We start from the raw sequence: 24,475 nt of genomic DNA, 5'->3' as shown, positions 1-24,475 counted from the left end.
TGAGGATCTTAGAGGTCTTTTCCAACCTTAATGATTCTATGATTCTATGAAATGAAGTATATTGTCATAGGGAAAATGTCAATATTTAAGAAATCAAGTTTACTCAAATGGGCAAGAACAAGAAAACACATAAAAATGGCAGATTAGATATAAACAGGAAATTAGGAGGGCTGATAAAGAATTTTTGATGACCTCCCTGCAAAATATGCTGAAAATTATAGTAGAAAGTTTTGAATAAATCAAAAGCAGAAAGCCAAATATGGAGTTAGGGCAACGGCTTGATAACAGAGGTGTAAAGAGGGAACTTGGGGATTACAGGGCATAGCAAAGGACTTCAGTGAGTTCTTTGTTTCAGTTTTACAGGGTGATGACTTTAATGAGATTCTCACCACACACAATGCATTCTTTAAAGCAGAGAGGTCAGAGGAATCAGAATCAGTTTGGAATAAATATACAGAAAACCAGATAAAGCAGGCAAATTAGACTCAATACGTCATCAGGAATTATAGCATTCACCGACAGTCTCCTTTAGAAAACTGGATGTAAAAAAAAACCAAATCAAAAACCAGCATTCCAGTTCTTCAGAAAAGAAAGAAGAAAAAAAAATTCATTCTGTCCTAAAGCAAATAGCTCACATTAGCTGCCGTTCTTTATCAATAGTAGCCATTTCCAGACATGTTTCTGTCATCTGCTAGCTTTATAATTTAGTTCTATAATTTTGGCGTAGGCTTTTTTTTCAGTTGATTGCATTCTACAAGTTCAAAATTCCTAAGGTTTCTGGTCAACAAGTAAGTCATAAGTGAACTCTGCTGCACCAGATTTGGAGTGGGATGCTAAAATTTGAAGATGCACTGAACTTTCCGGTTTATTTAGTTTGGCTCTGTCACTTCTTGCATCTGCATTGTGTCTCGTCATGTAGTTTTATTTCTATTCAAAGCACCTAAAAATAACCCTGTTGCTTCTTCCTCACAGTGAGTACCATCAGAAACAGAATTATCAGTAAAGGTTTCTTCTCACACAAATTCAATGAACAGTATTCAGTGTTACTTCTTGGTATTTAAGATTCTTATCACTGAAATTACTTAAAGAGTCATCTTTGAAGAAATAGTCTAAAGCAAAGCACAAAGTTTAAAATTTTTGCAACAGAGGGGAGATCTCTGGAGAGTAAGAAAGAAGTAAATTGAAGGTCTTAAACAAAATTGTGCATAATAGGAAGGGGGAAAATATCATTAAAGTGAAAATGGCATCCAGTATGGATACAGAGTAGATGGACCTCCACATATAGAATTATACAGTACTCAGCTTTCATGTCACCTCTGCATTAGATCAAATATTGGGTAATATGTTGATGGATGAATTAATCCTACCACTATACATACTTGAAAAAAACTCCATTCTGTTGCCCATTTCTATTTGCTTTTTGAGATTTTTTTTTTAAAACTACATCACAATTTATGGGCACTGCTTTTACATTCAACAGTTATACTATGTAATATTCCTACTGGATTGAAAAGAAATATTTTAATATGTTTTGCTCTCTCCCTAAGACTAGACAGAGCAGTTTTTAAAGGATTCACAACTTCACAATAGTGGAGAATGTTTTGGAAGCCTCATGCAGGAGAGGCATCTTATTATGAATGACAGAGTTAAACTGTACTAGACAAAAGCATGCAAGGTTTATACACGATTTCAAGGTTGGTGAGATTTTAACCTCATATTGATTGAAGTCACATTGCATTTCTGAGGTTTGTAGACCAATTTACAGTGGTAAAGCAGCAGTTCTGCCAAGAACAATTTCTAAATATTCTCTCTGGAATCAGTTATTCTTTTGTGTCTTAAGCCAAGACAAAAATAGTAGTGGCAAAGAAGGTACAGTAAATCCTATCTAAATTACTTTTTCCTCCCCAGCATTGCACATAGTAATTTTCTTGTGTGCTTTAACTGTTGTGAAAATTACAAGGAATGTAAAAAAGAAAAAAAAAACCAGGAGGAGAAAGTCTGATTACATGCTGATTTACATAAATTCAAAAAATTAACAGTTGAATGGACATGAGTAGGATCCCATCATTAATTTGGAACCAGGTTGAGTAAAAATGTTTTGAATGATCTACAAAATGTCTTTTTTGAAAACACTTCCCTTATTCCTGAACTTTAAGAAAACTTCTCAACTGTTTCCAGTAAATGTTATTTTTGAGATTTCTTATGTTATTTTTGAGATTTCTTTTAAAATTTCTTATAACTACATAGCATCATTTTATCTTATCTTTACCTTATCTTATCTTTACCTCTGCCAATGCAATTAGACACTGAACTATTTTTAAGCAGTTTCACCCAAATTTTCCAGCCCATTACATTAGTCACTACTGCATTAGTCATACAGAAAACCTGAATAACAAACAGACCAGTTGGGGATGTCCTCTCTTTGTTGTCTTCAAAATAATATTCTGTATATTATTTCTTTTTGAAGAGAGAAAAAATTGGAAAATAAATTGGAAAGAATCCTCTTTAGCCAGTTTCATTTCATCAGAAGTGTATCAGAAATTTCTTGTATTAATGTCACATGTCAAATTTCCTTGCATGCTTGAGGTAGAGAAGCATCAAATCCAAATGTCATATCCTTCATGTCATGCCTTACTATGATAACTCTAGAGAGGGTTATTTTACAACATCACACACTGTGAAAATTATTCAGCACTTGAAGAATGGAAATGAATGCTTTTATAAAACCATATATTCATTGTTAAGTATCAAACCCACATATTCATTGGTATATATCAACATTTCCTTGAAGGCAGTGCCAGTCCAAAATTTTAAAGACACAGATGGAAATATAAATACATATATATACACACATACATGTCTAAGTCTATAAACATACTTGTTACTCCTTTAGAAGTACACTATAACTATGTAATATACTAAAACTTTGTCTTGAAACTTCAATCATTTATCAGAAACATTGTGCTACACTGACTATAAAAAGGATAAAACAACAATATCTGCCAAAGAGCTCCTGATCTGGCCTTTGATATCAACTGGTTACCTCAAAGTTATACTTTTTATAAGCACATATTTTAAATGCTTCATATTGCATGGAGAACACCTTTGCTTTTACTTAAGAGTCATTCCAAGTTCCAATGCATGGTCTTTCATAAATTTTGTGTTACCTTCCTTTGGACTACCACACAAGGCTGTCAAAGCTGTACAGCTCCCACAAATAGATCAGGGATACAGCCAATCCCATCAAGATGTATACAGTTGTCTGGGCTGCTAATCACCCTCAAAGCTCCCACTGACACCCCTGGGAGCTGATGGAAATAAGATATTCCCAGAAGGGGCTAAAAACTTGTAGAGTTCTTCACTTTATTCTCGGGCATGGCAAGCAAAACCAGCATGGATGTACAAAGTAAGAACAAGCTATTCAAGGGGGTGATAAAGACTATTTTGTTATCCTTGATGAAAAAAAACAAAACAGCTGCCATTATTGAACCTGATCAGCTGGTTTGTACTGTGTTGGCTTCAGTGATTTTAATAAAACTACACAGATTAATGTCCAGTGAGAACCCATTTCCAAAATCACAAAGTTATTAAAAACAGAATGGATGAAAAAAATTATCTTTATAACTTTCTGCTGCCAAAAGTCTATCAGCTAAAATTGTATTTTGTGGGTTTCCCAGTATTTTGGTTTGCCTTCTTGAGCAGAAAGACCATTTTGGACATAAAGAATTCAACTCAAGGTGAGTCTCTGCTGCTTTATGTACATTGGATAGTAGCTATTTAATTAAAATAAGGTTACTTGCAGAGCAAATCGCATGAGTAAGAACATGAGATGTTAATCTTCTAGATTTTAATGTGAAATACCACTGGCTTGGGGGAAGGGACTTTCACCCTTCTTACAACCTTCAGCCATGGCTGTGCAAGTTCCTAGATTTGCTAGTAATTGGATCATTTAAATACAGAATAGGAAACTTCAAAATTACTCAAATACAGCTGTTAAACAGAACTTTAAGCTTTTTTTCACTGATGTTCGAGTGATATTAATTGAACCTTCCGCAAGTATAAAGAGAATATAAATTATTGAGAAAATGAGTGTTCTAAATTGTTACAGTTTTCAATATTTTACTACAGTAACTCTGAAAAATGACTTCTAAGTTTCCATTTCTACCTCTCAGTTAGCTTTACTTTGATAGATATGTTAGTATCTCCCTCTAGTGGTTTTCTGAGTAATAATATTGATCAGAAACCCCTCCAGTGGACAAGGTCATGAATTTTATTCTCTTTAGATAAGCCGTTCTCTTGCATACATGTCAACTAGCACAGCAGTGCACACTCTCACACCAATAAATGCAACACAGTCTAAAATGCCAAGGCTTTTGTTATGAACCCCAGAGTCTGCACTAGGTCAACATGCAGGACTTCATGTATCCATGTATTTCATTAGAAGAAAAAACCTACCTTCTGCTGTAATTAGGCAATGAATATGTTTAGGTTGCAAAAAATTAAAAAGTAAAAATATGATTTTACTGAATTCATAGTTTAACCAAATTGATGCACACTATTACCTTCCGTCATTAACATTTGCGTTCATTTGAATGCTGTGAAAACTCAATAGCAACACTTACTCTTACACAGAGCACTCATCCTTGCTATCCCTAAGTACAGCTTTATTTTCACAGGTATTATAGTCTCTTCTAATTACTTTGTACCTTTGTTTGTGCAGAAAACTTTCTTCTTCTGTTTCATTTTAACAGGGACAAGAGGAAAATGTTTTGAAGGGAATGACACTGACTCAATTCGTACATGTGCAATCTCAAAGAGCCGACCATATAAACCCAACAGGTTCCCGTGTCTTTGTATTTGCTATGGGAGAGGCCCTTGTGTTCTGTAATTGTGATTTATAAGGCTCCAGACAGGGTTTTTTCATATTTAATTTCCCTTAATATTGCAATACTAATTTGCTCCAGATTGTTGCTTTTGGGACTCGCTTCATTCTGTTTTCTTTTGTATGCTTAGTAAGTAAAAAAGTCTGCTAATTTTTTAAGCCAAGAACAAAACAAAAAATTAGAGAAAGTAACTGACCATCCACACCACATGAAAACTTGCAGAAAAATGAAGATAGGAGCGGACATCATGGCAGAGGCACGACTCGTTGTGCATATAGGCTGATCCTATTAATAACGGGCAAAGTAGCAAGTAGAGGAAAGGAAAGAAAACAGAAAAAAAGACACACAAGATGAGATATCATGCAGATTGCTGGCAGTTAGCAGAGTTAATGTGAAAGCATCCACCCAAGAGCAAGAGATTCACGGCAAATTTTGCAAATAAACTTAACCAAAACAATCCACTGTTACAAAACACATGACTTACACACTGATTAGCACATCAAGCTAGTGAGCAAGAGTTGTACTTTCACACACAATCATATCAGGAGAATAATCATATCAAGAGGATTTGGAATATTTACAATAGCCAAATAGCTTTTGGTTGGTTTTTCAACTTTGTTTAACCTTTGTTGGCCAGTAAGAAGACTTCCTTTTTAAAATAAAATTTGGTTACTAGAAAAATGCATTGAATACCAAATGTCTGGACTTTTTTAACACTACTGACATCTCAGTAATTGTGCCGCATTAAAGAAAAGCAGAGAATATACTGGAACAAAACTTGGTATACAGCAGTTATAGCCAACTAACTGCACTAGTTTTGGACAATCTTTCCTTTGCAGAAATGGGATGAGGCATTACAAATGCATTTTAAAAACATTTATTTTATATAATGGCAGGTACTTCCCTGTTCAGTACTTTTTGTCTTGAAATTTATTCTAATAATTTGAATTCACCATATTCTCTTTCATACAGTATTTTGAAAGGTAAGACAGAGAGTATATTCAAAATAATTTATATATATGGCACAGTTATAATTTTTCTCCTTCAAAACTGTAATGTATACAATACAGGGAGTACTAAACAGCATAGTTTTGCTGATTTATGTAAAGCAACGCACTTTTATACCTGTTAAGAATGTGACCTAAGGTCAATACACATTTGCAGAATTTCTAAGAGGAACAACATCCTAAACCAGATATAATGTTTTTAATCATTTAACAACACCTTAAATAATATTTGGAAACACTAATATAAAAATAGTACTTCTAAACCAGGATTATCATCTATTTGTGAAAGCCATAGAAGAACTGAATTTCACAGCACCATACAGAGACCATCAGTTGTATGCTCACTGATGGTTTTTTTGTAGTGGGAATCATGTGTGAAAGTGCAATGGTTATAGGAAAGGCAGATAAGAAAGCAGCTGTTAATTTTATGTTAATCATGGGATACTTGAAATAGCATGGCTATGGTCTACAGTGAACAGTATGTTTAGTGATAGATAGGTTACCAGGCACCAAGGTACATTTAAACATAGTTTTCACTGCTCTTCTAAAACAGCTCTACAATTGTTTTTAAAGATAGTCCTAAAGTCTTACAAGCTCAATTTTACCTGTTTGGCTTCATCAAAACAGACATCAGGACCCTTTCTGTATCTGGGTTGTTTGACCATTTCACAAGGATTTGGCCCTTCATCTGTTTCTCTGGTTAAGGAGCATGACTGGTTTTTGTGCATCTTACATTAGCAGGATTAACATTACGTTTTTACTTTCGTGGGAGAACAGAAGTTTAATGCTAATTCAGATAGTACTGAAATAAACATCAATAGTCACAGTTCCTTGTTTAAATTAAAGAAAACCAAACCAACCCAACCCTCCAGATAAATTGAAATCAAATACACTTTTTCTAACACTGCTTTAATCAAGAAAATAAACATCCCGCATGACTTTTTAGAACCAGCACTTCCAGAACTGTACACAAAATAAAAATAAAAGCTGAGGTTTTTTAAGATTTTCTGTATTGCTTTTATTACCATTGCATAAATATTACAGAATATATTTGATAAAGTAGTAAACTTTCAATGGTGCTAACTGGTTATAGCGTATGTTACCATTGAGTTATTCTGCTAAAATGAAGATACACAGTAAAAGTGAGGAAGCCTGTTTGGAAAACTAACGCTACATGCAGGCTGAAAATTGCAGTGAAGGCCTATAAGAACTACTGGTTTTATTATGTGTACACCTATATTACCCCAAATATCATAGACAAGATCATCCCACTGTAGGCTTTGATAGCAAATGACAGAAAACCTAATCAGATCTCATTAGCATTTCAGTGATGAAGGGAGACAGAGAAAATACTGTCCAAACTAACAGCAGAACAGCAGGATAGAAATGGGAGCAGTGACATGCTATTAATTAGCTAACTGTAAACGTGAGGTGATGCTTTAGCTTACGTCTCTGAAATCTGTAACTGCTGATATTTAAGTGTAAATACTATACTTCACATTTGCCACAGGCTAACAAGGGGCACAAGTCATTGCAGCATACCTGAAAGCACGGATATGGTAAACTGCAAAACAATCTTCTGTTGAAACCTGCTTATATTACCATTCAGTATGTTAAGCTTTTTTTATTCCACTGTTTGTAGTAGACACATTAAAGCTAAGCTAGAGTGTTTTAAAAAAATTGAGCACCAAAATTTTACTTATCTTAGTAACTCTAACTTATACTTGAAGCAATCCTATTCATGCACTACTGTAGAGTACTACAGCAGCTTCATTGCAATGAATGGAGATGCCCAATGGAAGAGAAGGCAAGAGGATGGGGAATTTAGTTCAACAGATCTACATCTGTCTTCATTCAGACGTTATCAGACTCACCTCCCCTTTCCTCTGCCGGGGCCCAGCTGAAAGGGAAGTTGAAACATAGAAATATTCTAAAAGACCATGTGCACAAGGAAAGCTGTACCAGCCAGAAGGAAGCAGGGTCTAATAATAACCATCTGAATAGCACCCAAAGGTCATTCTGTCTGCTTGTGTGATGTTATGCTACATCTGCATTTCACAATGTACCTTAGTTATAAAAAAGAGAGAATAGTTTAGTACTGCATAGTTGGAACAAAAATAAAATAGTTCATTTAGTCAATATAAGCCCACCCAGCTGCTCTGGCTGCCATTTGAGGTCATTTACTGCTTTCTAGTAGGTTTGGGCCCCACAGGGAAATGCAAGTCATGTGCCCATTTCCCATCAAAAGTGCTTCATTTTCTATAGTGAGTGCTGTCTATAAATTCAGACAGTGGCAACAGTTAATCAAACTGTCATGGACTGCAGCCAATTAGAATATTAGGCTGTGTTTACATAGTTCTGTGATGACATGGATATTGCTTCCACCCCAATGTAACTTCCTTTTCAGGCCAAGCGTAGATGAAATTCCAGTTTTATTAATGTGGCAATGAACGCATTGCTTGTGCCAAAGAAACACAGTCATCTCTACCACCATCTGCTTTTCTTTCAGGAATGGGAGAGGCTGTCTCAACTAACTTCCTGATGTGGACAAAGGTATTGCTAATTGTTTTCCATATTCTGTCATAATAATCCAAATTATGATTTGATTTACCATCTCTGGCATGCTATCCTCAAGCATATATAGCAGAGAAAAATCGAGGTGAATTTCTCCTGGCCTAGAGTATGTGTATGTTGGTTTTATGTATTTCCATCACCGTCATCTACAGGTATCTACTGGAGTGAACAGGCTAAAGGCATAGAGAAGGTGGTTGTAAATTAGAACAACCTTTCACATGCTTTTGATTTTAATGCATGTGTTGCAAGGACTCTGCTTAACATGTATGCCCCCTATTTCTCCAGCCAGCTCTGAAGAAATTCTACGCTAGCAGCTGGATAAACTCTAGCCTTTGATGGTTAAAGCAGTTTCCACAAGAAGTAAGCAGTTCTCATTGGCACTGAGCACACACTAAAGTGCCTCCACCACTTCAACTCAGTGTTGCAGGCATCAGTGCAGCATCCCAACTTTTCATGACCAAACACTCTTATCTTGGTGTTGCCCTTTTTTGTTATTTCTCTAGACAGCCATACCCTTGTCTTTTCTAAAGGCTGAACAAACCCAGGACTCTCAGGCTCTCCTTGCCTGTCCTGTGCTCCAGATGCCAACCACCTTGGTGGCCCTTCACTGGACTTCCTGCAGTATGTCAGTGTGGTACTGGGGAGTCCCAAACTGTACACAGCACTCCAGATGTGGTCTCACCAGTGCTGAAAAGATGGGATGGATCAATTCTCCCAACCTGCTGACTACACTCTTGCTAACATAGCCCAGGATGTGACTGGCCCTCTTTATTGCAAGGCACAGTGCCAACTGATGTTCAACTTCTTGTCCATCATGATCCTCAAGTCCTTTTCTACAAAGCTGTTTCTAGTCACTCCACCCCCAGCCTGTACAGCTGCATGTCATTATTCTGTCCTGGATCCAAAACTTTGCACCTGCCTTTTGGATACTTCATTAAGTTTCTGTGAGCCCATTTCTGTTTAGGTCCTCACAAATAACAGCATTGCTCTCTACCTCGATGACTGCTGCCTCAGACGATTTGTGATATCATCCACAAATGTCTGCTGGTTCAAGTACTCCAATGGCCACCATGCTACTAATATGTACATAAACAGGCCATTTTTTTCCAAATATATTCCAGTATATCATAGCCAAAAATCAATCCACACTACTAAATAACGTGATTTTAAAGGATACCCGGCTTCTCCGCTTGCATCAGTGGCTTTGGGTCACAGGAGCGGCACAGCAGTTGGCTGTCACTAATAATGAATACTAGATTGGTGTTTGAAATCTTCTCTGCATGATAAAGTCTGGAAAAAAAGCCAACAAAAACCTATGTTTAAATGAAGCAAGGAATTCCGTATTTGAGGACACAGAGTATTGGAATAAAAGTAATCCAACTTCACATATTCATTCTGCCTGCTACTGTTTATCTTTTCCATTAACAAATAGCAAGAGCATTTATAACAAGTTTTGTAATCTTTTCGACATTTCCATGGTTCCCCCTTTCAACTAGACTTATTAGCGGACAAAATGGAGAAGAGCATAAAATGACTTTAATTGAGTTAATAGCTAGCTCTGTACTGCTACAACAGTAACTGTACTGAGAAATAAAATCAGTTCAGCATCAATTCTTCAAACAAAAGCCCAACACATAAACCTGTCTGTAAGAAGGGTGAGAAAGAGGCTTAGGGTATGTATGCTGTGTATTGGATGTATATTTGTTGCATTTTTATGTACATATAATTCCACAAAAGGCCTTTAAGTTAGTAGGGTCACTTTCAATTCATAAATAATTGAACAGGCAGCATTATACCTTTAAGCTATAGATACTACACTTCATGCCTTAGATACTAAAGGTAAGGATATTTCCTGATTTTTCAAGGATAATTTTCATGTACAATTTAAATTACTGTGGAAAGGCAGACAGACCTTCAAAAAAGCAGAGAAAAAAACCTTGATATTTCTTAGTCATTAATGAAATATATTCTACCTGTCAAAGTGAGGTAAATGCAGGACAATCTAACAGGTTAATTGCTTTTAGTGGATTCTAAATACATTTTCATACACATATAAAATAACAGGCAAGTCTTTTCATATAGGTGGTTACCATTCTATATAGCAGAGTTTTATTACTTAGGTGTGAATTGATCAGATTATTTCTGAAATTTCACAGATGATGAGTTCCTCCAACTGATTGGGTACAATAAGAGGACAAAATACCTGTTAATTACATAATTGATGTTGTGATTACATATCTGGTTGTTTTAACCAGCTTAAATTGTCCTTTCATACTCTTTCTCACACTGTGGCACTATTTTTGCAATATTAGCATAATAATTTCTGTAGTCTTTCAGTAAACTGAACTAAAGAACTCCTATGAAAAATCTCCAGATTAAAAAAAACACAACCAAAACCCAAACCAAAAAACCCTACAAAACCCCAAAACAAAACTAAAAAACCAAGCTTAATGAGTTCTCTGCACAACCAGGTACCACACAAACACATACTAGCAACATGGAGGAGGAAGTATGGAAGTGGGGAAAATTGTCTGTGTGTTTTGGCTGTATTCACAATTCTCCAATGTCCTCTGTCTTTCTTTCCTGGCTTGAAATATTGTCTTCAAGGAGTTTGAAATCTGACTGTTAATTTTAATTTCTAAGACATTTTCAGAAACTCCTAATGTATGCAAACTTTCAACCCAGCAGGCTTTTGTATGAAAAACAGAACTAGGTCCAAGTTGCTATGTTTCTGAAGTAACCAATTTTTTAAAAATAACATTAAACATCACCTTGAATAAGCACATGGGCCATGAAGAGTGAAGCTTTTAATCACAAAACAAAACAGCATGGTTTGCTTAATAAGACCCGCAGCTCTTAAATCATGAGCACTATTGACTGGAAGGTAAATTTGAAAATAAATTGCATAATCTTCTTGACCATCAAAAATTCCAATACATAACCAGATTAAAGAAAATCATCTCCTTTTGAATATTGCAGAACGCCTTTAAGTTCACGTAATCAATTAAAAGAAAACTAATTGTAACAGAGATAGAAATACAATTTCCATGGAGCATACACAGATCATAAAACAAAAATTTGACTAAAATATTTCTATAATTCTTTAAATTATTACAGTTAAAATTCATTCTAAACAAATACAAAGAGAATGCAATTCCTCATTTTACTGCCTATATACTTCTCTGTCTTGCTTATGTAAGTTTGGTGCAATTAATCCAAAATATATTTTTTGTTCTTATAATACTATCATTATCTTTTGTAAAATAAATGAAGCTCTAAAAGTTACTGTTTATATTGAAGAAATTTTACCTGGAGCAGTTTATACAGTCTACAATCCCACCAAAGGATTTATCATCATTTTCAAAGAAATACTGAGTTTGCTCAGTGATACAGCTTGTTTTAGGCAGGGCGGCACTGAAATCATCATCTTCCATATCAGCTGACAGAAAGAAGAAAATAAATAAATAAACAATGACATTTTTAAGTCACAGACGCAATGGGGTGATCCAAATATGGCCCCCGGCCTAGATTCTTACCTTCTACTTCACTCAAAGTTGACTCTTTAACATTCTCTTGACTTACCTGCTTCAAGGAAACGTGGAAAAGTCAAGCTCAAAAACAGCTGCTGTAAGATAGACCTGAACACAAAAAGACAATATGTATTTATTAAAGGCTCTTTGCCTTCTTTGTATTTTAATAGATCCTTAAAAACCACTCAAATAAGAGTTATTAACAAAATCATCACGGCTTATTATGCTTTTGTCAGTTATTAAAGCTGTGTTTCTTTAAACCTTACAGTTTGACCGGTTTTCTTTTCACACTTTCTCCCAGGTCTTCTTTCACACTAATCTTTTATTCTACTGTTGACATTTGCCATCATTTGTGCTTATAACTCACATAATGGAAATGTTATCATGCCATCCATGTCCTCCTTTTATACCTCTGTGGGAGGTGGAAGAGGCATGTTGGCATTCCTCTAACACTTAAACCAACCAGAACTCCTTTTGAACACACTCAGGAAAAATGCTCCTGGATCAGATACTTCACACTGATTAAGGTTCATTAAATTGCTGAGAAGGAGACGAACACTGGAATATTACAAGTATATTATAAAAATCATTACTGTGGCAGTTGACTTTTCAAATCATCTCTATTCCTGCTCTTGCTGTATGGAATATATTTTCCTCCTAGACGCTGCCAAAACACTTAGGCTTAAAGAGCTCCATTTATTTCAATTTTTTTTTTCACTCATGATCACATTTTTCCTATTTTATTTACTTGAAGCAAGTACCAGCTTGCCATATACATGGCCCCCTTCTCCTCTACCAACCTGTCAAAACAGGAATTGTAACAGTTACATTCCTTGACTCCCTGCGATTCACATCCACAGCTTTGTGCCTTGAATCATTAGATGGATAGTGCACCAACCGTCATGGATGAGAAGAGACCTGATGCCATTCAACAGTGATGCAATTTGCTGACAGAAAACAGTAATCCTTCATAAGGGCTTATCACAGAATTTACAGGGAACTGAGTGAAAAAGGCAGCCTGGGAAAACTGTAAAATCTTCTGAGTTAAAAGAGCATGAAGGAGAAATGATATGTACTCTCTTAACTAAATGCTGATGTATCCCATATAAATTTTGAAAATTATCACTCACACCTTTATCCCACATTGTTGCCTGAAACACTATAGTTTTCTTTAATAACCTAGTTTCTCTTATTTCCCTGCATTTGCTTTTGCCAGGTCCCTCACTGAATCCATTTTAGGTCAGCGCTTTTCACTCTACTTGCTTAATGGCCTTCTCTGCCTGCTTCTGACCTAGATTCCATTAAAAACATGTCCACAGAAAGTACTTTCATGTGGTGCTTTCAAGTTAAACATCACACAAAATAAACCTCAAGTCTAAATTGAGTCCAGACCACTGAGTCTGATTTGAACACTGATAAACTAAAGTTTCTGTTTGAGAAGAGCTCAAGTTTCTCTTCTGGATTATTGCCCATCTCCAGTTTTTGAGGTTTGCTGTTGTCCAAGAAAACCAAGGTTTTTGCTGTTGCTGTTAACAAATGTAACCAACAATAAAAGCCAACATACAATCTTCATAGTGCTATCCATGAGAAAATTACTAGATGTTTGTTCAGCTGCTATATATTTTAACTCTTAGTTTCACAAAGTAGGTAATTTATTCCAGCTTGATAATTATTATAAAAAAATAAGTATCATGAAACTTTAGAAAAAGGAACAGTCTCCAAAGGTGCAATTCACACCAATGCAAAAGTATCAACTCAGTCCCAATTACTTATCCCAATGTAGTGCTGGAGGAAGTAGCTGATAGGGGTGTCTATCTACATGGTCTGAAATAGGTAAAATTATTTCTGTGGCTATTATTGATAATGCACAAACCAAAGTCAAAAGAAAAGAAAGTTCCCAAATGGATCTTTAGTTTTAAAATGCATCCAGTATTCCGATTGTGAAAGATAAACCGAATTACTGCTGATTTCCTGCCTCTCTCAAGGTCAATCCCAACACTCCACAACAGTCCAAATATACCAACTTTTCCCCTCAGCTATAGAAAATGCTAAGACAATGACTATAGATTTATCCAAAATGCTTTATATATATTTGCTTCCTTGAAATAGTTCAATAGTGCTTTTCACATTCCATTTCAAAGAACCAACTAATAATTATCATGAGAACCTTTAACTGAACTGTGCCATCAGATAACACATTGGTTATCCTGCAGTCTGAAGCAAGACTTCTTTACATTTTGTAATAGAGAAGCTTCATGCGTTTTTTGTAAAATGATTCACTGAAGAGCAAACATGGATTTTCTTAAGACTTCTGCTAGAGAAAGGGAAAGATGATATTCTAAAATATGGAACCAAGTGATCAATAATTCTAAATGTAATAATTTCACCTGAACCTTCACACCTGTCAGTCAGACTTAGACCATTAATCCGAACTCTACTTCCTGACGCTGATTTTGTAGAGTCAGAACACACAATCATAAAACCTGGCAAGAGTAGTTTTGAGTTCAACTGTTGACAGAACACAATTTTCCAAGGAGTTTGGAGACGTAGCTAAGAATTTTTACCATGAGAAACTGCAGGAACAAAGGGTTCAGAGCAGTTTTATGGGGAAAAAAAAGACCAAACAGTCTCAACCTACTGAATAATTCTAGTTTGGAAATATAGATTTCCTACACAATTGTACTTACCAGGCAGCTGCCGAAGCCCACCATCCTAGATGCAAAATATCTGTTATCGTAGGCTGGGAAAAAAACAACAGAGATTATGTTATTTGTATAAACACCTACAGACTTTTAAGGGAATGTCAGTCACCGCACAAGGGACTACTGACCACATAAGCAGAACGAAGTCCAGCTCCTTGCTTTGGTTCTTCTTCGGGATCGCAGACCGACTGATAGTCATACGACTTGTTAAAGGCATACAGGGACATGTTAATCAGGTTTCGCATCAGGCCAGGATCAATTTCACCAAAGAATCTTCCAATCTGATGAGGGAGAATATACGGAGATAAAGTATTTCCAAGTATTTTTCTCATAAAAAAGTAAACAGTTGTGACTTTTCCCCCCCAACATTTTTTTTTCCTCTACACAACTCATCTGGTTGTGCTGCTTATGTGTTTATTTCTTTGTTTGACTATTTCTCTCCCAAAAGCTTGGTTGGAGAACTCCAGTTAGACCGTAATTGCTACACACACTATCAATGAGACCACCCTGCTTGGGGAAGAACAAGAGGAATATGAGAAAGAAGGTGTGTGAATGCCATACTACTTGCCCTCACCATCATAGGTCCATCGGCAGCCTACCAGCCTAAGGGCAGAGCACAAAGAACGCAACTTGGTAGAAGTATGGCATCCTGAATCATAAATAAGACTGTGAAAAAGAGTAACAAAATAACTGGAATTTCTGATACAGCAAAATTTTTGTGATTTGGAAATGTTATTCTTAGGGTAAGTTGAGAGTAAAATGTTATTTTTTTCTTTTAAAACTTCTTCCTATTGTTTTTCATGTTCTGCCCTTAAAAATATACATACCTGTTGTGTATATTCATCCCGATTTGACATCAAAAGAAATCCACCATCATCAAGGATAACACAGTCCACATGCTATTGTAAGAAAGTAAAATATGTTTTGCAGAAGGATTTGTCAAGATAACACTCTGTGAGAAACTATTTTTTATTCAACACTTCAGAATTATCTTCAAATCTATGTGGCTCAGGCTAAATCACAACCCCATAGCCAAGGGCCAATATTAAGCTATAATAAGTAGCGTTATCAGTACTACAAAAGTCTGTACAGATCAAAGGCTTATTTGTGGCTTAATTTCATAAACGTTGTTTTGTAAATTCTTATTTGCTCAATACTTTGTTAGCTCTAAGAGTTCTATATCCTTATTAAATCTGATTATAATTGAATCTTAACTCATAATAAGGGACTACAACTTCTCGTGTGCTTCAGCCATGCTTAAAGTCCTTTTCCATTTGCAATTTTAATGGTAGAAATCTTAAGGGCAGACTCTCAGCTTGCTAGTCATGATTATTTTCACTTGCCAAGGATTGTAGTGCATTTCTTCCAGCTGTCAGGTGCAGGACTGGGAAGCCCACTGGTTCCCTATGCTTTGCACTTTGTAAAAGATCCTTGCAGTCAGAGATTGGAGAGAGAGCAGTGAGGCCAAATAGATAACCTTCCAGAGTACCCTTTTTGCTGTAGCTCTTATATTTAATGATCTTCACACTCCACAAAAGAGCTCATGGAAGACTTAAGCTGAGAAAGCTTTCAAGCACATGGCAGAATCTGATACTGTGATAGCCCCTGAAGCTGTGCTCTCCTGAGTGCTAGCAGAGCTATGGGATCCCCAAATCCTGAATGGGCTGGGAACAGAGGAAAGGAGGATGACTAATGACTGTTGAAGGGCACATCACGTACTCTGGTACTTTTCAGTTTGTATTTACCCTTCTCTATGGTACTCTTCTTCTAGATTTCTTTTTCTCAGATTTTTTTTTTTTTTTAATTATTACTCCCTTTCCTCAGGATTCGCCTCTCGCTTTGAAAGTTACCATTATCTTTTTCACACATTTTTCTTCACATCATTCTCTATTGCTTTTACTCTATTGTGTTTTTTTTCTTGCCTCTCATTCTGATAACCTCATTGCAATAATTCTTGAACAACCACTTCACCTGACTTTTATACCCTCTTTCACTCCCTCCCCTCCTAATCTTCATCTCTTTCTCAAGACACAAATGACTAAGTCCTGTTTTCTGTAAAAATAATAATGATAGAATAGCTGTCTTAGATAAATCTAAAGAGAACAGAGTGAATTTTCATAATCTGCCAGATATTCATAAATTGAACATATTCTTACCATACTGTTTCTCTCACAGCCACAGATTTCACTGTTGCACTAAAAAACAGAAGTACAGTAAGCTTCAGAAAAACATTTCAAAAGAAACTGTATTTTGCAGTTATATTAATCAATCAAGACAAGAACAAGTGATTTGATTTTCAACATCTGTATATCAATCGAAATTAATTTTGAGTGTGTGTCGTTTATTACAAATATCTCTGTGAAGAACCTGTACTCAGTAATTATCAACAGCACAAGCTCTACTGTCTTTCACAAAGTCCCTGGTACACCTCCTTTTTTGAGAATGCTCAATACATGAGAGAGAAATAGTTTGGAGGACTTGTCAGGATGCCAGTGTTGTGAGTATAAAATAAAAGAGAAAGAACGTGTGCATTTCCATGTGTTTGGGGTATGGAAAGAAAACCCAGAAAACATGCTGCCAAGTATCTTTTTTGACCATGAAGAGCTTCACCAGTCTCAAAGCATGGGAATCCCATGTGAGAAAGGAAGCCCACCACCTCCAGTTAGCGTTTATGGCTTTGATTGCTAACGTGTTTTTCTCTTTTTCTTGCAATATATGTATACATACACACATAACTGTTTCCTTGCATTATGTCCTGAGCAAAACAACTACTGGATAATGCTGCAGTCATTCATCTCAAATTAATTCTGAGGTATTCCCCTTTCTTTCTCTTTTTCAGTTACGTATTTTTGTCCTTAACTGTTCTGACATTTAGGCAATGCATTTTGCATTTCAACTATAGCTCTAATACCTACAACAGCCAGACACTGTTATTGAATCCCTTAGTATACAACCAAGCAAGCAACATTGCCTCATCCAATTGTTCCACAGTTGTCTCATTTTGTGCCTCTCCTTTCCCAATGCACTATTAATTCCTTAGTTTTCCCTTCGATTTAGCCTTTCCTCCTTCCCATTTACACCTAAGCATTAGATGTAAGGAATGAAAGGCTTACGCACCTATTTCATTAAGTTCTGTTAAAATGCTGTGATGTTGGTTGCAATATAAATCCTTACTGTTCACTGCTTACCCATCCTCCATATTAAATAAAAATAGATTAACTTTTTTCCCGTTTTTTTTTAAACCAATTCTTTTGCAGATTTTATTCATTGCTACAGCACAATCTTAGTAGGGAGGCTACTGGCCGGAATATGTCATTTTTCTTTGTCTTTATCCATGTTCTATAATTATGAAAGCGAGACACGTACAAAATACAGCCTGTTTCAAAACAGATTTATTTTGTGCATTTGGATGATTTAAATACCACAACTACTTGGCAGCTACACATCAGTGTGACTCTGGCACAAAAAGCTATTAGACCTATTTGCATCTGAAGCTTTGAGAAATGCAAATAAAGTTCAAAAAAGACTTGGTCAATTGCTTACCAGGCTCTTGATTGTGGTTTTTGTGAAATTTTCCATCCAGCTGGTTGCGTCAATTTTTATTCCAACAACTAACAAGAAATACATGAAAGTCTTTTTTAGTAAAATTAAAAAAAAAAAGGTAACTGTAGAATCCTAAAAAAAAAAAAAGGAAAAATTATAATAACATCTAAATTATTAAACTTGAAAAGGATAAAATACGAGTTTTGCTCAGTTGTCTGACCACCAACATCCTTCATGAGACTAACAAATTAAGCACTCTTACTCAAACACAGCCAGATCTTTGGCTTGATTTTCACTAACAAGATTAAAACAGTCTCAGAGAAAAGAATGTTATATAAAGTAAAGTTCGTTTGAAATCTCAATTAAATTTCTAATTCACTATTGAGCAAAAACCAAATAACTAATGTATTTAGAGTTTCGGCACCACTCTATCTTACCTGCTGGTTTCAGAAGCTTCCCATTAATTGTTATTTCCACAGCCTTGCTTACCATAATACCTGTTTCATAGCTATTGGCACCACTTTCTGAGAGTACAGAAGGGGGGGAAAAAAAAAGGTTAGGGTGATATAAATGTCTCTTCCTCTGAAACTGAAATTAATGATTATTCAAATACCCAGAATGATTAAAAAAAAATCCTTATTCAAAAGCACTGACCCAGTTGTACCATGCATTTATCACCTGTAATAGATCACCAACATCTGGATGACTAAGACGAATACTTTTGTTTACTTCTCTTCCTTCAATTTTTTTACACGTTTTCACTGCTTCATAAAGTTACTATAGCCTTTTTTTTTTTCTGCAAACAGAGCCATGAATAGCTTTACACATGTGAGCAGCTCTGTTAAAACCAGGATCAGAGCCAAAGATTTCATCCTGCTGTCATCTGTGTATTTTTCAGTGCAGGCTATACTGACACCACTCACTAACCAACAATTACCTCTCTGACGGACTTCAGCCTGTTTTCAACACTGCTTAGTATGTAAAAACAAGTTAAAAGTACATTCCCTGGAGCTCTTTGAGGAACAACAAAGGCTTCAGGGAATTTAGTTAATTACCTTGTTAATATTTTATTGAGAAAAGATGCAATAAATAAGTATGAAATAACAGCAATAAAAGATCCCATATGTTTAAGAGAGGAGTATGTCATTTGCGGTAGCATCTGCTTTTAGATGAGCTTGGCAAGGTTAATGCTGCACACATCAGTAACAAGCACTTACTATTGTGCATATATAGGTTTTAAATATCACAGTATTTCAGACAAACTGGTTTTGGTGAATAACAGCAATCTGAAACAGAATTCAAAAGCAAACTTGAAATTAAGCAGCAGTGCAGTGGACAGAGTTGTGGACTCTGGACCCTTATACCAGCTCTTCCAAATTAGGTCTGGTGCTGAGGAAGTATACAGAACTTGGCTCAAATAAAGCTTTTTTAGGTAATGTTATTGTCCCCGAGTGCAATTTTCTTTCACTTCCTTTTAAAATAATTCTGCCAAAGCATCTTTGTAAAACAGTGTTTCAGTATAATAAATGAACACCAGTACTCTGCATGTTTTCAGCTTTGTTAATTCTGAGCGTACAGGGCCACCACAGTCGATGACAAATTATGATGTGCCTTGCTTAGTGCCCTCCTAGCTACCTTTACCTTAAGAATGAGTGACCTCCCAAGATGTTTTCCTTATGAAGTGTCCCACTTGCATCCTTTGTCAGTGACCTCAACTGGTATGGGAAACTTCCACAAGTACACCTATATTGGACTAGCTAGCTCTGACATTTCAAAACAGTGATGACTTACTGTTGTAGTACGGAGCTGTGAAAATATAGTTGTCATTATCTAAACTCCGTTTATAGAAGCTGACTTCATAAGTTTCAGCATTTTCCAACCAATCTTCTCCTGCCCTAATCACAAAAAAATAGTGATCAAAAAAGATAGTTAGAGTCTCATTAAAGCTGTGCTGCAGGGTTTTTTTTTTTATGTTTCACAGTTGGAAATAATGTGAGATTCATTCACATAGTCCTCAGACTTTGTCAGCTTTCACTGGTTAACTGCCAGGTGTAATTATTAAAAAAAACTTGGGAAAAAAAAAGAAAATAGTATTCTTGGAACAACATGGATCTTGTCTCATCATTTTTAGATATATTGAGACAAATATAACTGCAACACTATTTACAGAAAAATATAAACAAACTTTGATGGCACGTGCTACCTCTTGAGAAATCATCCCAAAAGTTTTTATATCATCAATAACACCAAAACAGAAAAGAAGCTGATTTCAGTAGTAAAATTCATTGCCGTTTTCCCATTTTGGGGAAACATAGACTAACCTAAGAAAACAGATAAATTTGCCATTTACCAGTATATCTGTACTGGTGCCCTCACTATTCCCAGTCACTGATGGGGATGTCTAGTTTATTATATGACCGCTTTCACATTCCCTTTTTGCCCTCTGGTAATGACACATTTTTCTCTCTCAAAGTGCCTGGACCATTTGGTCTGCTCTTATTAGTCTAAAAAAAAAAAAAAATCACCTACTGCTTTACAGTATTTGCAGCCTGCCAAACAAATGAGTGCTTAGGAGTAATTAGGGATTAGCATGGCCCCACTACTACTACAAGGACACTGCTTTTACTGCTACTCTGCACTGATTAGAAACTTGGATTATAAGGACCTGCTATGGAAATAATGTTACAGATCAGTTTCAAGCAGTGACACAGGTAAAATCAAAGGAAACTAAGACATTCCATTCATTTCATAGTTATCAGTACAGATTAGACTGTAGGAGAAGTTGTTTTTCATTCAATAAAACCATTAATTAACCTTTCACCCTTTCAGGTTTCAAAATTATCATATTATAGTATTTTATAATAATTGTTACCTTTTTGGGAACACTCTAGTAATTCCACCATCCGTAACAACAAATTGTGCAACAACACCATCACTGTAAACAAAAATAAGATTTAAAATGAAAACTGACTGAAATTCTCACAAGTTCCTATGTCAAGGGTTGCCATTAAAGTGCATAACCATGATTAAATATCTATCCTGTGTAAACACTAACTGTATATCTGTATATACACACACATATTTTATTATCAAACTTTGAAATGCATCAAAAAAAAAAACACAGTCAAGAAAAAGAATACTCACAGAGACAGTTTACTCCAATAATTTTGGGCAAGTTCATTTGTAAATCCTGCATCCAGCAAAACTCTAATGACCATATCAGTATTACCTATCAAAAGAGTCAAGACACTCATCTGAAACTATATGACATGGAGTTTCATTAAACGGCTAAAATGAAATTCTGAGTTGTCAAGATGCTACAGCCACAAAAATTAGGCTATTTCTATTAGACATACTGTCTAACTTCAAATTACATCAAGTACTTACTGTTAAATAGATTGCTCTGACACTGTTGACTTCACTTAAGCTTTTCCTTCATCGTATCCTAAAAAACTATCTCTGTGTCATAGGAATAAGCAGGGTGATAAGGGTACAGGTCCCAGCTTTGCAAAGCACCTATGTTAAATTTGGAAATTAACCTATTTTTAAAGCATGTTTCCATTCAAACACTTTTTATCTCAAGTGATGCAATGAAACAACACTTAATTCTTAGTTATACTTACTCTTCCGTGCTACAAAACTGGAGATAATTCAACTACAATAAAAATATATTTAAATCAGTTAAGTCTCAGCCTCTCAAAAAAACCCATTTGCCATCTGAAAATGGGTATGGGGAAATAAGCTAATTTTGCATTATTAGCTTAGATGGACATGTAATTTTTAAATATCTTTGAAAAGATGGTTTGAAGTCAGTGCTTCTCAAGCATCTTTTTCAGTACACCTTTGCAAGAGAAAGTTCTAGGAATGATCAACAGAAGTAAGCACACACTTTAACAGAGGTTTTACCACTACAGAAAATAAAACAGCGCTAAACTGGGGCTGAATAATGTAAAGGGAAAATCTGTCTCTTGCTCTTCAGTGTCACACAGTAAATCAGTGTTGGTAAATCAGTTGTTCTGTGACTGGAACCTGCAGCTCTGAATTCTGCCAAACCCCAGCTGCTCAGCCTTGCTGAGGAGAATGAAAACTCCTTCTGGGGAAAAATAAAAATAAAACCCACCAACTTTTCTTCAGTTTTGCTCCATAGAGAGCCATGACATGCTCTGTGCTTCACCCTAAGACTCAGATTCCAGAAAACTGATATTGACTTTTTTAAAAAAAAAAAAGCCCTAATTCAATCTGTTTTCACAAAACAAATCAATAGGGACATGTATTTGGGTACTGAAAAGCTTCATAAGCTTTAGCTAAAAGGCTTTTTCATAAAATCCACTGAAGCCTGAATGTGTGAGCATGCTATGCACAGAGCCAGCAGCTCTGATTTACCAGCAGGAAGCACTGTCTCATTTCACCTTAATACATTAATTTAATTCTCATTAGATATGTTTACATGGCTTAGCTAGATAAACCTCTTAAACTGCATCAAATCCCACAGACTCACCTTCCCTATTCACATGCACAATGTCATAGTAGAGTATGTAATATAAGTTAGGGTACTGTTTTAAAAATATTTCTTCAGCTGGAAGTAATGACAAAACCCCATTAATTAACGTAAGGATGAAATTTGGAGGGCCTTGCTGCATTCACGTTTTCCTAGAAATTAAATTCAAATTGTGTCTGAATATAAATATCAAAATATGTCTCCTGGAGTGACATTTATCTCTGCTAATACAGACTTCTAATACTTTACTGGATGCATCTTTTGTTCAGGATTCCCTTGTACTGCATGCACCCCCACAAAGTGAGACTTGCTTACTTACATAAAGCGGATGTCTTAGACAAGTAGGGTGAATTGCTCTTACTGTCCCCTTAGTAACAGCAGAGGTAGTTGTCTAACTTCCTGGCTAACTTCTAACAGGTTAAAGTTGGATGGGGTGAGTCAAAATATAACAGGTATTAAACTTACAGTATATAGATTATTTTAATTTGGGGATTTTACTAGTTATTCCTTTTGAAAAACATTTTTAGCTGAAATTATTTCCATAGCCACTGTTTCATTTAGTCAACATTGTTTAGTTATTCAGGAGACTATTTTTAAAGTAACTTAATTATTAGAAAAAAGAAGGAAAAAAGTGAATTTTGTTGTGGATTCCAAAATGAAATATAGCAATAATTTGATAATGTTTTGACATAATTACTTACTAAGCCCTAGTGTATACTACAATATCACTAAATGTGTCCTAAGTATTCGCTTATATAACTAGTGAATATTAAACTAGAATTTTCATTTATTAACTGGTTTAATCATTTGAGGTGAATGCTTTCATTTCCAAGATTGAGTCAAGGGACTCAATCAAGTAAAATTTCAGCCAGTCAGCAATATGTCAATGAATAAGATCACTCTATTAAAAACAACAATAAACACCCATACGTACACACAAAAATAGCCTTTTGTGAGAAGATCTCAAGTTACACAGTCTAGCAGAGAGATTCTTACTGAACTGATCAGTGATCCCTGAGAGCAACAGGTTAAAAAGACTCGGGGAATGCAAGACAAAAAAAAGTTTATTCCAACTGTTTAGAAATTATTAATAAAGCTAAACAGACTTGTATGCGTAAACAAACAAATCCAAACATTGAATTTTTCATGAGAACAAGACTTTAATGCATTACTGATGGTTCGTTCAAAAGCGTAACTCCATTTATTTTAAACAGAGTTTAAGGCCCAATTTCTAAACGTGAATACCTCCCCAAAGCCCAGTGCTCACCACTGCGGCAATTACATGAATCTTTGGTCTTAAACAACTCAAGCCCAAGCAAGATCTCCATAATCAATTTGTGAACCCACAATAGAACTTCCTTATCTTTTATTCTGGTTATTGGTTATTTTGGTTCTTGGCTCCTTTTCTTTACTTATTTTGGTTATATAAGCTTACAAGAAAACAGACTGAAGATTTCATTACAATATTTTGAAGTTTATTTGAGACTTACTTTGGCTGATATGCTTAAGAGAAAAAACTATAAATTCAAAATATTTGGAGTGTATTAAAATGAGCTGGTAGTTATTTGCTGTTAAAACAGAATGCTGAGAGGAATTGTGGAAAACACTGGATCCATAATGCCCTGCAAACTTTCTTAAATAAACCCAGAAAACTGAAACTAATTTTTACAATCTCTACCTTGGGTAGAAAATCCCAACACTAAATGTATTTCTACTAAAAAAAAAAAAAATCAGTGAA

General features: G+C 35.5%; 1 protein-coding gene across 1 annotated transcript in view; it reads right to left on the bottom strand.

Moving 5' to 3' along the window:
- Positions 1-24,475, bottom strand: part of CACNA2D1 (calcium voltage-gated channel auxiliary subunit alpha2delta 1) — a 375,598-nt gene that overhangs the window by 5,449 nt on the left and 345,674 nt on the right. The window contains exons 25-37 of the mRNA XM_009285553.1: positions 21,384-21,468; positions 21,112-21,174; positions 20,031-20,134; positions 18,677-18,763; positions 18,240-18,307; positions 16,853-16,891; positions 15,524-15,595; positions 14,825-14,977; positions 14,682-14,734; positions 12,047-12,102; positions 11,774-11,903; positions 9,642-9,754; positions 6,496-6,578 (exon numbers count right to left, since the gene is read on the bottom strand). Coding sequence (XP_009283828.1) covers positions 6,496-6,578; positions 9,642-9,754; positions 11,774-11,903; positions 12,047-12,102; positions 14,682-14,734; positions 14,825-14,977; positions 15,524-15,595; positions 16,853-16,891; positions 18,240-18,307; positions 18,677-18,763; positions 20,031-20,134; positions 21,112-21,174; positions 21,384-21,468 — 1,106 coding nt within the window. The remainder of the gene's footprint in view (positions 1-6,495; positions 6,579-9,641; positions 9,755-11,773; positions 11,904-12,046; positions 12,103-14,681; positions 14,735-14,824; positions 14,978-15,523; positions 15,596-16,852; positions 16,892-18,239; positions 18,308-18,676; positions 18,764-20,030; positions 20,135-21,111; positions 21,175-21,383; positions 21,469-24,475) is intronic.

Source organism: Aptenodytes forsteri, unplaced genomic scaffold (assembly GCF_000699145.1).
Source record: "Aptenodytes forsteri isolate BGI_AS27 unplaced genomic scaffold, ASM69914v1 Scaffold87, whole genome shotgun sequence".
In the NCBI taxonomy this organism is placed as follows: Eukaryota; Metazoa; Chordata; class Aves; order Sphenisciformes; family Spheniscidae; genus Aptenodytes; species Aptenodytes forsteri.
This window is presented reverse-complemented; position numbering and strand designations above follow the sequence as displayed.